Source organism: Melanotaenia boesemani, chromosome 12, assembly GCF_017639745.1.
Source record: "Melanotaenia boesemani isolate fMelBoe1 chromosome 12, fMelBoe1.pri, whole genome shotgun sequence".
NCBI classification, from domain to species: domain Eukaryota; kingdom Metazoa; phylum Chordata; class Actinopteri; order Atheriniformes; family Melanotaeniidae; genus Melanotaenia; species Melanotaenia boesemani.
Genome location: NC_055693.1, coordinates 31,639,267 through 31,655,557, shown reverse-complemented (window position 1 = coordinate 31,655,557; position 16,291 = coordinate 31,639,267). Strand labels below are relative to the sequence as shown.

Below are 16,291 nucleotides of genomic sequence, written 5' to 3'. Positions count from 1 at the left end.
GAGAACAAACGGCATGATTTTATAATCCAGCCCAACATATCTGTGTGTCATGTGCGTGTTTGTTTTATGGAGTTCCACAGGGGTCAGTACTCAGCCCTCCTCTTTTTCCATCTATTTGTTCCCGTTTGGTTCAACACTTTATTCCAATGTTATGTAGATGACAGCCAAATGTATATGCCTCGTAGAGGAAAAAGTTCTTTTCTTTTAGATCACTGCTTGGGTCCACATACACGGCCCACTGAGCCATGAAAACTGCATTACCAGCTTTGTTTGCTAGCAATATTTAGTCAAATACATTTAGTCATTACATTTAGAAAAAGAAATGACAGAGGCTGTTATTATTTAAGTATTTTTTTTTAAAAGAACATGACTAGGTCTTTTTGTTTTGAAGGTCTTTTAATTTGTAAAACACTTCGGGCAGCATGACCTGTTGGAAATGTGCTATATAAATAAACCTGACCAGAATCTCAAACTCTGAAACTGAACAAATCGCACAGAAATATTGTGTTTGTTGACACAAAGTCCTGAAATGGCAATGAAATTTACAACTCCTTCATAATTCAGAGCTAAAATGTACCTGAAATCTTTGTACATATCACTTCTGATCAAATCCAATTTAAACCTTTTCACAAGCTGATCAAGAGGAAGAAAAACTAGTATACACTCTTACTTTATTTCTGTGGTGCATGTTCTTCCTGCGCATGCTGAATGTCACCTGCTGCTGTTTTTATATGGAACCACATCTCACCCGTTTGGTTCAACACTTTATTCCAATGTTATGTAGATGACAACCAAATGTATATGCCTCGTAGAGGAAAAAGTTCTTTTCTTTTACATCACTGCTTAGGTCCACATACACGACCCACTGAGCCATGAAAACTGCTTTACCAGCTCTGTTTGCTAGGTGCTAGAGCACCGTTTGGGATAATAACACCTTAAAAGAACCATAGAAGAAGATAGTACACATGAAAATAATACTAAAGTAGTTAATGCAGTCATCGCTGCACCTCAGACCACTGGATCCATTCGCAGACGAAATAATTTCTATGTCCATCGTACACACAGTATCTTAAATTTCAATAAGGAAAAGACCAAAGTAACAACACTGGATCCCTCCTTGTATAAATGGTTTCCTTTTCTCAGTCCAACAAGCCATTCATTGAAAAAGCTCAGTGTTAAAATGGACTTTGAGTTTAAGCTTGACAGTCAAGGCAGTTATACAATCAATTCTTTTTTTCAGTGTTTAAGTGCTTCATTAATAAAGTTAGATTAGATCTCAAATAAACTTGAGGCTCAGAATTAACCTTATTTTTTATGCCTTTGAACAAGATGCTTAAGAAGTCTGTGAAAATGTAATCACAGTGTAACTGTGTAATGTCATTTTAGGACATATGAAGAACACATTTAACACACCTAAACAAGCTGTAATTGTTGCTTCAGTCAAGTCTTTAAGTAGTAAAATTTGGAATATTAGAGAACCACAAATCAAGAAAGTCTTAAGAAGAAAGCTCTGAATGCATCAACTGAGACTCATTCAGATCAAAAATAAGGATGATAACACAGAAGAAGTCGATTATCACTATATGTCAAGGAGTATATTTGGTGGATAAATCATACTGGAATGTTATCAGAAAATATTTCACAGAATAAAATGTGTTATCTGGTGAATTCATTCCTGGAAACAGCTTATGTGTCCTTGGTTCACATTCTCCGAATCACAAACTATGCTGTCCTTCTCTGCATTAGCTGAAGACATTTAGTCCTCTCATCCTGGATTATAGTCTGAGGTTTTCTCTGAAGGTGGTCACAGCTTCACCTTCCCAGCCAGTGGACTGCTGGGGTAAAGCTGTGAGAAGCGACCCAGAGTCCAGACTGGGAAGACGTTTCTGTAGGAGGTGTAGCTAAGGGCACAGCTCTTGTTGAACACACCTGCAATGTTCTCCTGGAAAGGAGGAAAAACAGATAAATCTACTATTATATTTCATACCATCATTGTATCATGTCATTGTTTGGATTCATGGCAGAGTAAAAGCAGTATAATGTTGAGTGTATGGGTTGTAACTTGCAGAATCACCTGTGGCCAGTCTCCATTGGGCAGCTGCTTATCAATCAGGAGGCGAACGCCTCTCTCTATGGCCTGCTGGTTGGGATGTCTGCTTATACACAACAAGAGATTTGGTGAAAATGATGGATGGAAACACTTCAATCTGAACAAAACACACCCTAATCAAATCTGAGTTATTCTTTACCTCACAGCCATGAGTCCTAACAAAGCCCAGCAGGTGTTGTGGATCTGAGCAGTGCTGCTCTGGATGTAACGACGCTGCTCACACGACTCAAAGTCCTCCCCCCACCCTCCGTCCGACATCTGCCGGTCCAGCAGGAACTGACAAGCTTTCTGAACCTCCTCACACACGTCCCTGATCACAAAGAATGCAGCCATGTTGGTTCACAAATCCTGTTCAGCACCATCAAGAGTTCTCGTAGCTTTTTTTAACTTGACCTTTTTAACTTACTCCTTCTTGTAGATGTGGCCCATGCAGGCAAAAGCTTCGAGGCCAAACCAGGTTCCATATGTCAAGCACACTCCCCAGGAGCTGAACGCAAGAAACAAAAAGACTGATCATAACCTGTTCATTAGGTTTCAGGTAGTAAAACACCAAGTCTACACCCACCCTTCCCAGGACCCATCAGGTCTCTGCGTCTTTCTGCAGTACTCCAGTCCGTCTCTTAGAGTGGACCTGAAGAAAAAACAGTTTCCTCTTTAACTTCAATAATAATCTGAAAATGCATACAGAATACGATGATCTGCAAATCTCATCAACTCATATTTTATTCCCAGTAGAACATAAACAACATATCAGATGATGAGACTGAAACATTTTATCATTTCATGGACAATATGAGCTGATTGTGACTCTGAAGGCAGGAACACATCTGTAAAAAGTAGTTCCAGGGTGATGTTTAGCATGGTGTAGCATCCTCTTTGTCAGGGACCAAGCAGTAAAGCAGCGAGGACACAGAAGGTCATTTCAAAAACCTGGGTTTTTATTGACCCAAAAATACAAAAATACAAAAAGAATGAATAAACTAGCCGGCCATTAAAAGAGGTCAACTAAATTTAACAATACTCAAAAGTGTAACTTAAACAAATCATACTTAACTGAGGGAAAACTGACCTAACACAATGACACAATGAGGGTAACTTATAGTGGTTTGGCCAAACCAAATAACACACACAGGGGAAAACTTAATGGACGACAATAACTAGACAAAGACTCCAAACTAACTAAACTTGAAACCCCCCCATGATCCAGCAGCACATGGTAGAGCCTGACGAGCCGGCGCCCAGATTTAAAGCTCCTCAGCCCTTTGCCACGCCTTTCATGAATCAGGAAATGAGGCTTGCGCCACCACGGTAACTCAAAACAAGAAGACACATGTTAAGCACATAACCTTCCATTGTTGATATGTGTGCACTCCAAATCACCAATGCAAGGTAAAACAAATACAAATACTGTCCAATATTTACCTGCAAATCAATGTATAATAAAAATATTTGACCAACATTACCATTGTGGGGCTTAAGCCATCACACTCTCCTTTTAACATCTGTCTGTAAACATCTGGGAAGTGAGGAGACCAGTTGCTGGAGTTTTAGGAGAGGAATGTTGTCCCATTCTGGTCTGATGCAGGATTCTAGCTGCTCTACAGTCCTGGACCTTGGTTGCTGGATTTCTGCTTCCATAATGCTCCAGATGTTGTGTATTGGTGAAAGGTGTGGACTGCAGGCAGACCAGTTCAGCAGCTGGACTCTTCTCCTGTGAAGCCATGCTGCTGTGATGGATGCAGGATGTGGTTCAGCATCGTCTTGCTGAAATCTGCAAGGTCTTCCCTGAAAGAGACGTTGTCTGGATGGAGCAGATGTTGCTCTAAAACCTCCATGTACTTTTCAGCATTGATGGAGCTTCCACAGATGTGGAAGCTGCCCACGCCATAGGCACCAATGCAGCCCCATCTCATCAGAGATGCAGCTTTTCACCTGTCCACTGATAACAAGCTGGATGCTCCCTCTCCTCTTTAGTCTGCAGGACACGCTGTCCATGCTTTCCACAAACTAGTTCACATTTTCATTCATCTCACCACAGAACAGTTTTCCACTTTGCCTCAGACCATTTAAATAAGCTTTGCTCCAGAGAAGACGGCGCTGTTTCTGGATCCTGTTCACATCTGGCTTCTTCTTTGCATGATGGAGCTTTAACCTGCATTTGTGGATTTCAGGGTGAACTGTGTTTACAGACAGTGATTTCTGGAAGTCTTCCTGAGTCCATGCAGTGGTTTCCAGTAGAGAATTATGTCTGGTTTTAATGAAGTGCTGCTTGAGGACCCCAAGATCACCAACATCCAGTTTTTGTCTTGTTGCATGCACACAGAGATTCCTCCTGATTCTCTGACTCTGTAGATGATATTATACACTGTAGATGGTGGGATTTTTTAATCTTCCACAATTTTCATTGAGAAACATTTTTCTGAAATCATTGCTAAATTTTTAGACTAGTTTGTCTCAGATTGGTGAACCTCTGTCCATCTTTACATCTGAGAGACTCTGCCTCTCTGAAATGCTCCTTTTATACCCAGTAATGTTACTGACTTGGTGCCATTTAACCTAATTAACTGCTAAATGTTCCTCCAGTTGTTTTTGACATGCACCAATTACTTTTCCAGCCTTTTGTTGCTCCTGTTCTTACTTTTTACAAACACGTTGCTGCCATCAGATTTAAAATGAGCTCATGTTTTCCATGAAATTATAAAATTTCTCAGTTTCAGCATTTAATATATTGCTACTATTTTTTGGAAATAAAATATGGGTTAGTGAGATTAGCAAAGCATTGTGTTCTGTTTTTTATTTACATTGTGCACAGCATCCCAAGTTTTTGGGAAATCAGGTAATATGTAAACAGAGAAAAACCCAGGGTTTCTTGTGTACCTAATCTCCTCAGCACGGTGATCAGGGTAGTTTTTCTGGAAGTGCCTCAGAGCCTGCATTACTGCCGAGGTACACTCCACGTATGTATAATCTATCATTATGTCGCCTGTTGCAGACAAAGAAAGAAATGATCATACATTTCACAACACATACTGGATCCTCTTTTTCACTCCCTACAGATGAAGATAAGGTCCTAAAAGTTTTCCAGCTTCTAAAGGTCGGTTGGTTTCCTGGTTTCACATCAACATTGCAGGTGAGTCAAGGTCCTGGCAGCATCAGCAGAGGCAAGCAAAGGCTTTTATGTCACTTTGTTGATTATAGGTATTTGTATAATATCATAAGAGACTTACCAAACACCTCAGAGGGGTTGAGCAGCTCCAGGAGTCTCCCTCCTCTCTTAGTTTCATATGTGGCAAACCCACCATCTGTGTTTCTCATGCTCAGCAGCTACAAAGATACGACAGAAACATGAAGAAAAGGTGAAAATGTTGCAAGATTACAACAGGACAGGCAGCTGAAATGTCTCTGTTGTCTGAAGTGTTTGGTCATAATTAGATAGGGATTAGATAGGGATTATAAGAATATATGGTTTGTTTGTCTCTGTGATGGAGTGGTGACTTGTCCAAGGTGGACCTTGGATAGCCGAAAGCAGGTATGGAAAATGCTGAATGAATGAATTTACAGAGGTTATTCTTGGGATTCTTGGGGTAACCCTTATCCTCATTTCCCAAATTATAAAAAAAAAGTAATTACAAATTATTATAGATACACAATAATGGGGAAAAATTAATTAATAGAAGGGGACGGTATACATGTAGACGATGTTGAAGTAGTTACTTGTAGTGCAGTCATAGCTGCACCTGAGGTCATTGGATCCACTCACCGATGAAAACATGTTCATAACATTCACCACCATGCTTGGCTTTTTATATTTCCTATGCCCATCTTTACCACTCCATGTCAGTAAATCTTACACACTCTAGGAAGAGATTTAAAATGAGACACTAACTATTGACCTGATTTCCTCTGGTTGCTCATTCCAGAATTTAAAGATGTATTACGTTCCTTTCTGACCATAAAACTTCATGTCTGGACGCATTTAATGGCACAGTGACATCTGTTATGTGCATTTCTGGAGCCGTCGCTGCCCGGCAGCCTTGTGAGGCTGAGAAACCACACTATGCAACTTTTCATCTGGGACGGCGCGTGACGTTACTGACGGGTTTCGCTTTACGGATGCATCACACGCTAGCAGCAGATATAAACACGCCGGCTGTTTTGAACACACACCGTGGCTGATTCAACAGAGAAACCTAAGAAAACATCATTGGACTAAGAGAGGACAAAACAAAAAGGACAACAGGAGCTAAGACAAGAGTCAAGTCGTTTACTGTCTGGCTTTCAGCTTTTTAAAAGGCTGTAAAAGGTTTGATAAATATCAGGGTGAGAGGCCATGAAGGACTTTACAACTCAACAGTAAAATCTTGAAATCATTTCTCAAACATACTGGGAGCAAATCTAAGATGCAACCAGAACTAATGTGCTGTCTTTTCTAGGTTGCAGTTAAACATGTGGCAGCTGAGTTGTGTAAATCTGGAGTGGATTGGTGGATTTCTGGTAAAGACGTGTGAAAAGGCTGCTGCAATAGTTTAGGTGTGAGGAGATAAAACTGGATGGACTCTGTATGTATTGTATGCAAACACATACACATGCTTTTTTTAAAAAAAAGATTTATGCATTGTTGGCATTAAACATTAAATGTCTTTAAATTTTCACAGTGAAACTGGCAAGAACAAAAACATAACATTACTTCCTTTATACTGGTTAAATAAAGGTTTGAAGAAATAGAAAAACTCACCACATTGACAGCATCATACAGACGCTCGGTGGGGACGGGCTCCCTGATGGAGGGACAGAGCTCCTCCAGCAGCATCAGGGACTTCAGGCCCTCTGCAGTGCAGTCAGCCACGATCCAACCACAGTCACGAGTACTGATGGGGAAACCTCCCTGACAAACAGGGACACAGACGTACACACACATGGATTTCCTTTTCTGTTTGGAGGGAATTTAAAAAGAAAGTGTTGGTATTGTGTAATATTGGCTGTACCTTGCTGTTGTGTCTGTAGTATTTCTGGTATTCAGGAGGATTCTCGGGTATCTGGATGAGTGACATGACAAAACATTTAGAAGAGAAGCAAACATTCATGTTGGTTCTCCTGAATGCCTTCGGTGCTGCCGTTAACAGAGCATCAAGTTTAGGAAGGTTTCTTCAGCTCAGGAAAGGACGTGTTTTATAAGTAGTGTTTGTTTCCACTGGTGGGTGAGATGCCTGGTTAATGTACCTGAGTGATGGTGAGAAAGTGATGGGCTTCACAAAGACACCCTGCCAGTCTGGGGTCTTTTTGGGCTCCTGCCTAAAAGATTTCAAACATACGCATAAAATCATTAAAACTCTTACATTTTTTCACTCAGTACAACATGTTGTGGCCAAGTTTAACTTAAAAAACTGGAAGTCTGGCAGGACATTTTTATGTTACCTCAAGAAAAGCCTGAACAGCAAAACAAGTGTCCCAGAGCTGAAATCCATTTGTTCCCTATAAGGAAGAGAAATGACATGAAACTTCTTTTATGAGACAAAACAACGTATGAAACTATGGATTTATTGACATTAGGAGGTCAAATAAGTGGGTCTCATTAAAGAAGTCAGATCAAATTGATGCTCTGGTAGTTTTCAGTCATCATTTTGTGCCTGTCTGAGCACTTTAATCTTCCAAAATGAGCCAAAAATAGAAGAAAAATTTCACCTGCATTTTCATGCCGTCCAATCCCAACCTGCAATACAGAAAACTCACCATCAGCCTGTTTTCATCTTTCATCATTTTCAGCTCCATGAGTGTGTTTTGTTTTGTTAATAATCATTTAGGTGGCAGCTGACTGACCAGAGGTAGTCGGGGATCCTGGACACATGCTCCTGAAAGGCTGGTGAGGAGGGACCGTCGACATGCCAGCGAACCAGCATATTGATAGTCTTGGAGATCTGAAGAGAAAAGCAAACCGTTTAATTTTAAACCTTCATTTTTTCAAAGTTTTGCATCGAATGATATGAAACCATGAAAATGTGTGTTATATTTTGCTAATTTGTTTGACTTCATGCATCTTGTTTTATTTAACATGTTCTATTTAAGTGTGTTTCCTTATCTCATAATGTAGCTATCCTCTTTTCCTTCCTAACTTTTCCTTTGGGATATGTGAATATTTATTACCGGTCCGATGCTGATACATTTGGTGAAGCGGTCATCAGCCTGGATGTGTTCGTACAGCTCTTTGACAGCCTTTTCTCTCAGTGTGGTGCTGTGGTGGGCTTCATACACATTCAAAACCACTGAAAAGAAACAGGAACAGTGTTTGGTATTTTTACTGTTATTTATCCCTATAATGCCACAGGTATCATATTTGAAACATACAGTTTCTGAGACCTTTTGAATCAGTTTATTGTAAAATCTGCTCAAAACGCTGTTGTACACAATCTGATACCTGTCTTCTGCCCCCTGGTGGAAACTAGGAGCCAGAAGCCTTTACAACAGTAGTTTGGACATATCACATGGTAATAAATGTTAAATATACAAAAATATATTTGTTAATTATTCTTTTACATTTTATTAAAGGGCCAAATATAAAGTTTAGATTAAAAAAATGTTTGATTTTTCTCTCCATTTTTTCTTGGGTCGGGTTTCAAATGGTTGCATTTAAAAAAAAAAGAAAAAAAAAGGTGCATGCTACATACTGTATGTATTCAAACAGCCCATGGTATGACTTAAAGATTTAAGTCATACATGGGCTGTTCTCTGTTAGTTAGAGGTTAGAGGTCCAGCCTTTGACTAGACCATCTAAACTCATTTCTTCAGCAGGATGCTGAGGGTCATTGTCCTGCTGGGACCTCCATCCCAGTCTCATTTTTATGCATTTTGATGGATGCCTGAAGATCAGAGGACGACCATGTATCCCTGCTTCCAAATTCACTTACAAAACTTGAAAATACAACTGTAAATGCATGAACACACAATTGCTGACAACGTAAAACGTTTCTTATTATTAGCTGTTCCATGGGTGTTGTTAGCGGTTAATCATCATTGTGTTGTGCATACATACTGTAGGCGAAGGTCAGCAGTGTGCTGTGAGGTGTGTACATGTCACATGCTGCCACATTGTTCCTCTGAGCAGGCCAGTTAATGGTGGAATAATCCTGGACATACAGCTCCTAGAGGATTAAATAAGTTAAACAAACACTCACGTAGTTTTTATGTTCATGATGCCTAGAGACATAAAAATAATAATAAAAAAAAACCTTATTAATATAATCACCTTATAGTACCAGTCACAAATGTGTAGACACTCCTGTTATGACACATTACTACAATGCACAACCAGTAAACCAATATTTTACTCTTTAATAGAACCTTAAAAAATAAAATGTTGAAAGCTGAAGACACTATTTCATGAAAATTATGAGCTCATCTTTAATTTTGATGGCAGAAACATCTAAAAAAAAAGCTCCACTTTTGATCCATCTGACAAAAAATCTGTTTTCTACTTTCAGTTTTCAGTTTGACTGCTTTTTGTCTTTTTTCCTTTTGTCCCAGAAAAGATGCAGATGTTTCTGGATCATGTTCACATGTCGGGATGCAAGGAAGCCCTGATGCAGAGAAACGGCACAATCAGGTGCTGAGGTAGTAGCAGAGCAGCTGGATGGATGCAGTTAGAGCAACCGACACACCAGATCCCCGTTGGCCGAACATCTAATGTGTTAGACCAGGAGAGAATATACAAACAACAGCGCTGGGAAGATTGACACGTCTGCTTCCTCTGAGACAGAAATGGGACATGCGAGCTGACCTGGATCACCCAACTCATCTTCCCATCCGAGATCACACAGACAGCCCTCAGGCTGGATGTTGTGTAGTCTGCAGCTGCTAATAGGCTCTGTGGCAGCAGAATGCATAGACAGAGGGGCTGGGCTGCCACCATCCACCCGGTAGGAGTTGGATGCAGAGCCGTTGTAGGGAAATCCCCCACAACCCAGCTCTCTGTGCCGGTGGAAGGATGGGAGCAAGCCTGAGGAATTCCACCAAGGAGCTGGTGGAGGAGGCGAAGAAAGCTTGCTAGGTTGTGGCTATGGAGGCGGGACATGAGCTAGGGTTGAACACCCCGAAGAGGGCGGCTGCAGGGGCTGGTGGGAAGAAGCATGCAAGCAGGGATTTCTACAGGTTTTCAGAATCGACTGGTGATATTGTGTACTGCATATTTGAAATCTTATATTAAAAGACATTTTCTGAAATTGCTCCACAGTTTGTAGATGCAGTACTTTGCAAGCTGCTGAATGTTTGCCCATCTGAAACTTTGCCTCTCTGAGGTGCTCTTGTTTCCTAGCCTGTCGCCAGGTAAACTAATTATTTACAACACATTCCTCCAGCTGCTTTAGCACTGTTTAGTTTCTACATGTCTACATTCTACACTTACATAACTGAACATATGAGACAGATTTAGGCCAGAGATCAGAAACTCCAGTCGTCGAGGAACACTCTCCTGCAGGTTTTAGATGTTTCCTTGCTGCAACACACCTGACTGAAATGAAATGGTTCTCCAACAGCTTGTTGTCAAGTTCTGCACAAGTCTGCTAATGACCCATTAATCTGAAACAGGTGTGTTACAACAGGGAGACAGCTACAACCTGCAGGACACCAGCCCTCAAGGGCCGACGTTGCAGATTCCTGATTCAAGAAAAAATAAACTCCTTAAACGTATGGAAACGACAGGAAGAGATTAAGCTGTTAATATTAAGAAATAGATTTAAATTCTGTTGTGTTGCGATATTCATAAAGTCCATCCAGCTTGTCTGTTATAAAAAGCTTAAACAGGACACTGCAAGCAGTTTTTCACTTATAAAAGTCAAATATAAAATTTAAGAGGAACAGACACAACACAACACAATGTAGAGAGCAGTCTGACAATTTTCATTTAACTATGAGAGACATCATATAGTAAAAATGAACTATGAACTGAAAGAAATTGTCAAGTCTTAATGTAATGAGCCCTCTTGTGGTTCATGGAGGGTCTGGCACCTGTCTGAGGCTGAGAACCAGGGGGTCTTCCTCTGCAGTCAGCCTGACAGCATAACAGAAACTCATGGGCAGGTAGACCTGACGACAGTGACACCACAGGGTGGAGGGGTGGGCTGGCATCCAGGTGGGGAACAACCTGAAAACAGACACAGCTGTTTTTAGAACAGGTCGATTTTTAGAGAGGAAATGTTCACACTGCATCTCTGGTTGAAGAGAACAACATGGACGGTTGGTTCTTACCACATCTCTGGTAGTAATGTGTTCATCCCCTCCCAGCTGTAGACGTTTAAAATAGACAACCAGAATTTACCCCATGATGGAATCCCAACAGCACCACCTGCACACCAACCACACAGAGAGCTTCAGTAGTCCAGGTGAATTTTTGTCATGTTGTTCCTGAAAACTTGCCTTAAACTGTAAGAATATGAATAAATGAATGTTTATTGTCACCACACTCAAAAACAACAGAACAAAATTATAAACAGCTCTCCAAGAGATGCAAACAGTCACTGCCACACACATTCTCACGCATACTCAGATAAGAAGACTGGATACTGGTCAAAAACGTACACATTGAATACGAATAAATAATGTAAAAAAGATCATTAAAATGCTAAAAATATTAACCACCTAAACACCAATGTAGCAGTATTGCACCAAGCAACGTAAGTGAATAAAACTGGCCTTATCTTCAAAGAAAGCCTAAACTTATTACCATTTTATACCACCAGAGGGCAGATACATGTTTCTCCAATGCTAACATGTTTTATGATGGTGGTGGGGGGTTTATTATAAGTTTATTAGGAAAACCAAGTTAGAAAGACACCCTACTGAGCTGATGAGGATACAGAGCATGTGACAGAGGAAGCATACAAACACGTTGGTGTCCCCTAATGAAGACTAATTCCACATCTTGCTTGCAACCTGTCTCTTCTCTCAACTGGAAGGCTGGAAACCAAAGATGTGACATGCAGTTAGTCAGCTTCAGGACACTGGAGGACAATGACGGCTCCAGGAATGTGTAGAATAAATCAAAATAAGTCAGAAGCACATATTTTAAGGTCAGAACGTCACATAGTGTTACTTTAAGGAAAGGTATACAGTATCCTTGTTTGTTTGTTTGTTTTTTTAAGGTATCAATATATTTTCTGTACAGAGGGTTAATAGGTTAAGACTGTAGAGAGAAGACTACAGGCCGACCAGTTCAGTACCTGCACTTGTTTCTTCTGCAGCCACACCTCTCTAATATGAGCAGAATGTGGGTTTGCATGGTCCTGTTGAAAAATGTATGACATCCCTGGTAAATAAGTTCTCTTGATGGCAGCATTCGTTGCTCTAAAATCTCCATTAAACATTTCTGTGATTATTCTGCTGCCACAGAAAGTGTGAAACTTTAGCTAAAGCCAGTAATATAAACCCATACAGTCACAGAGCCTGACTTTGGCACTTGGATGGTCCTGTTCTCTGGTTCAGAACACACAGCATCAACGTTGTTCAAAAAAAAACATCAGGAATACTAATTCTTCTACCACAATACACTTGATACTGATCAGACTGATCACAACACATTTCTACTGTGTGACTGTTCAGTCCAGATCCCTCTGAGCCCAGAGAAGTCAACTTCACTTCTTAAAAGATTAACAGATGGCTTCTTTTTTGCACAATTTTGTCTGGTGGCATCTTGTTTTGCACAGTCATTTAACAGCCAGAAGGACCGTGGTTTAAATCTGGGCTGGAGGCTTTTTGTGTGGAGCTTGAATTCACATCCTTCCACAGTCCAGCATGCAGGCATCAAGCATGTCAGGTTAAATGGTTCATCTAAACTGATCCTTTTAGTGAGTGTGAGCATGTGTGGATAGGATCCCAGCTTACCCACAACCCTGAGTTGGATTAAATAGGTATATTTAAAAAAAAAAAAAAACACTTCATCAATGGATGTTTTAGTAAAGCACGACATTGCTCCACCTGTGTGTTACCAGTTCCTGGTTTATTCCTACCTTTGCTATGGAGGTTGTTCCTGCCACGAACCATATCTGGGTCATCAGGATCCACTCCCAGGATCCTCAATGAGGTGTAGTTCAGTGCAGTGCCGAACACAGTAGACTTATCTTCAATATGTCTGCAGGTAAACAACAAAAACATGGACAGATCTTACAGAAGAGGTCCATGCCCATACTTCAGGGTTTGGGTTGAAAGGCTCCAAAGTGAGATAAAGTAAAGAAGGAATAGATTATTTCTACCACTCAGATTGCCCTTTATAACTAATGACTCCTTCTGTACCTTGTTTTGGTTTCTAAAATAATCAAAACTTCATAAAAATGATTGTGGATGTGCTGAAATTTATCTGCCTTTATCATTTCTGTATTGTCTTCCCTCACTGTGTTGCCTTGATGATATCACAGCACTCCTTCACAGGGTCTTTGAATAAAAAACATGAAGAACACATGTTGTATTTTCACTCTTTCACTATTAATTTATCTTCCCCGAGAGTGTGGATTGATTTCACCGACACTGTTGACTTACAGACCCCAGCCTCCATCTGGCAGCTGAACCGAGCGCAGGTACCTCACCATCTCCTTTTTCCAGGCCTCAGGCAGAGAGATCTTAGCCACGTGACACGTGATGAGGAGACCTGGAAAGTGTATTTAAAAAAGTTCATGACAAAAAAAAACTGCTGTCAAATCTTCCCGGTTTATTTTTGCATGAATGGCAGTAGAAATGGTGTTCATGTCTGGTGGGAAACAAAAGAATAATTTACCTGGGAGCAGGATGAGAGGTCCACCAGAGTCCCCTGCCCAGTGGCCATCCTCTCCTTGGAGGCGACTGTAGAAGTTCATTCCTTTCACAGCAGCATCCACAGCAGTGTAGACGGCAGGAGAGTCGGCCACAAACTTACTCTGTGGGGAGAATCAGAAATAATCAGAAGGAAAATGTTCATTTTATGAGTTCACTCAGTTGTTCTAACAAGTCTGTTTATAGTTCGTTAGTTTTCAAGTGGATTTGCTTCTTAAGAACTCAACCAAAATTGAAGCACAAAAAAGTGAATCTACAACAAAAATTTACAAGAAAGTTTGTTTGGTGCCATTCAGGATAAAAAAGGACAGTCTAATTTCAGAAAAGAGAAAACAACTGAAGGCTTACAGTGTCCAGTCCTAGAGAATGGGCTTCCAGCATGCTCTGCTCTCTGTCTGGGGTGTCCTGGTCTTCCACGTAGCACCAGGTCTGCCTGCCCTCCACATTAGTCAGCCTCCAGCGGCTCAGATCTGTGGCTGGTTCGGTCTTGTGAGGACCCCCTCGCCTCCGCAGATACCTGAGCGGACAGAAGACACTGTGTTGTAGTTCGCCTCATGATTTTATATACTAAAATGTGCTGTTACCATTATTTCATTTAGAGGAGATCATCACAGTAACCAGACAACTTCTATATTGAGACCTTATCAGAACATGTGGAGATGAGAAAATGCAGATTTGTTGCTTATTTTTTCTTTAACTAATTTAATAATTTTGTGTTAGTGATGAATTAAAGGCCTTGTTGCTTGACTGTAATAACTTGTTTAAACAGAGATGACTTGATTATCAAAAAGTTAACTCATCATATAACATGATAACTGGTGCTTCTGGTTTAAGTGGAACTACTTTGAGCCGTTTGAATTAATGTTGTTTAAGCTCAAAAAAAGACAAACAAAGAAGAAAGAAATACTCACATCCCCTCCGTCATAGCTCCACCTGACGAATCCAGAATTGATTTATGAATGAAGGTTTTCTGACTTGTGAGTGAGTAAAGTGGCAGTGATGTCAGGGGTGGAGAGAAGAGATCAGCTCTCACAGGAATACAGATAAGAACATCACTTTAACGAGAGAACTTCCTTCTGTACCAACAGCAGTCTGATTGGAGGATAGTTTTATATGTCTACACATATATACATCTTTCACTGTATGGTTACTGAACCTTACTTTTCACTTAAATTTCAGAAATTAACTTTTAAATCTTCTCAGAGGAAGCATGTCATAAGTTTTAGTGCTGGTTTATCCATGTGTTTGTACGGTATGTGTTAAATGATGTGAAGCAAAGGAGGTCAGGGTGACTGTTTTCTTCTCTCTAGATTACAATTCTGTAAACAAGACCAGCTGTCGGGCTCCAGCTGCTCTTGTTTAAAATCATCATAACTATATCATGAATTTGGACATCCTTAAAAGTGCTGAGACGCTTCCTTGTCAGCTTAATGCCCGTACATATGGAAAGAAGAGAAGTGGAGTTTCCAGTCTCATTTTATTTGTCTAATTTCATAATAACGCCACTTTGCAAACTTTAGCCATCTGGCCATGCTTTTTGAAGGCAACCCATTCATCATTTTTTCATCTTTTATTTAATTTTCCTACCAGAAAACTTTAAAATTTAACATACTAACTGAACCTGGTAGAGACTGAGATTTTTTTTGTCTCATTTTTTCTTTTTTTGAGCACTGATGAGTCAGACCTGGGTTGAATTCTGAGAATAATTAGCAACTAGTTGAATGTTTTTCACCTATAGTCATTTGTTGCTGATACAGAGTAATGGCCTCCTTCAGGACAGTGTCATAAATGAGTATTAAATAAGTAAATCACTAGTAAGCAATATTTAGTCATTACATTTAGAAAAAGAAATGACAGAGGCTGTTTTTATTTAATTATTTTTTTTAAAAAGAACATGACTAGGTCTTTTTGTTTTGAAGGTCTTTTAATTTGTAAAACACTTCGGGCAGCATGGCCTGTTGGAAATGTGCTATATAAATAAACCTGACCAGAATCTTAAACTCTGAAACTGAACAAATCGCACAGAAATATTGTGTTTGTTGACACAAAGTCCTGAAATGGCAATGAAATTAACAACTCCTTCATAATTCAGAGCTAAAATGTACCTGAAATCTTTGTACATATCACTTCTGATCAAATCCAATTTAAACCTTTTCACAAGCTGATCAAGAGGAAGAAAAACTAGTATACACTCTTACTTTATTTCTGTGGTGCATGTTCTTCCTGCGCATGCTGAATGTCACCTGCTGCTGTTTTTATATGGAACCACATCTCACCCTGGGCCAGTCCTTTCTCCTCCTCAGTGTTTGAAATCCTCACCAAAGACCATACCATGTTCACACTGAGATGTTTGGAGAACAAACAGCATGATTTTATAATCCAGCCCAACAT

The 16,291-nt window shown here is 40.1% G+C and overlaps 1 protein-coding gene across 1 annotated transcript; it reads right to left on the bottom strand.

The window, feature by feature from the left end:
* Positions 1–1,569: 1,569 nt before the first annotated feature.
* On the bottom strand, positions 1,570–14,411 carry LOC121650131 (lanosterol synthase-like). Its single transcript, XM_042001458.1, has 21 exons — positions 14,249–14,411; positions 13,866–14,004; positions 13,631–13,739; positions 13,105–13,226; positions 11,348–11,444; positions 11,108–11,243; positions 9,138–9,246; positions 8,252–8,370; positions 7,928–8,025; positions 7,793–7,820; positions 7,526–7,582; positions 7,331–7,402; positions 7,096–7,146; positions 6,846–6,995; positions 5,338–5,434; positions 4,988–5,093; positions 2,676–2,741; positions 2,517–2,597; positions 2,250–2,420; positions 2,075–2,153; positions 1,570–1,942 (listed from the first exon to the last, which is right to left on the bottom strand). Exons 1-21 carry the CDS (start codon positions 14,279–14,281, stop codon positions 1,805–1,807), a joined length of 2,058 nt encoding a protein of 685 aa, XP_041857392.1. The 5' UTR covers positions 14,282–14,411; the 3' UTR covers positions 1,570–1,804.
* Positions 14,412–16,291: the final 1,880 nt, after the last annotated feature.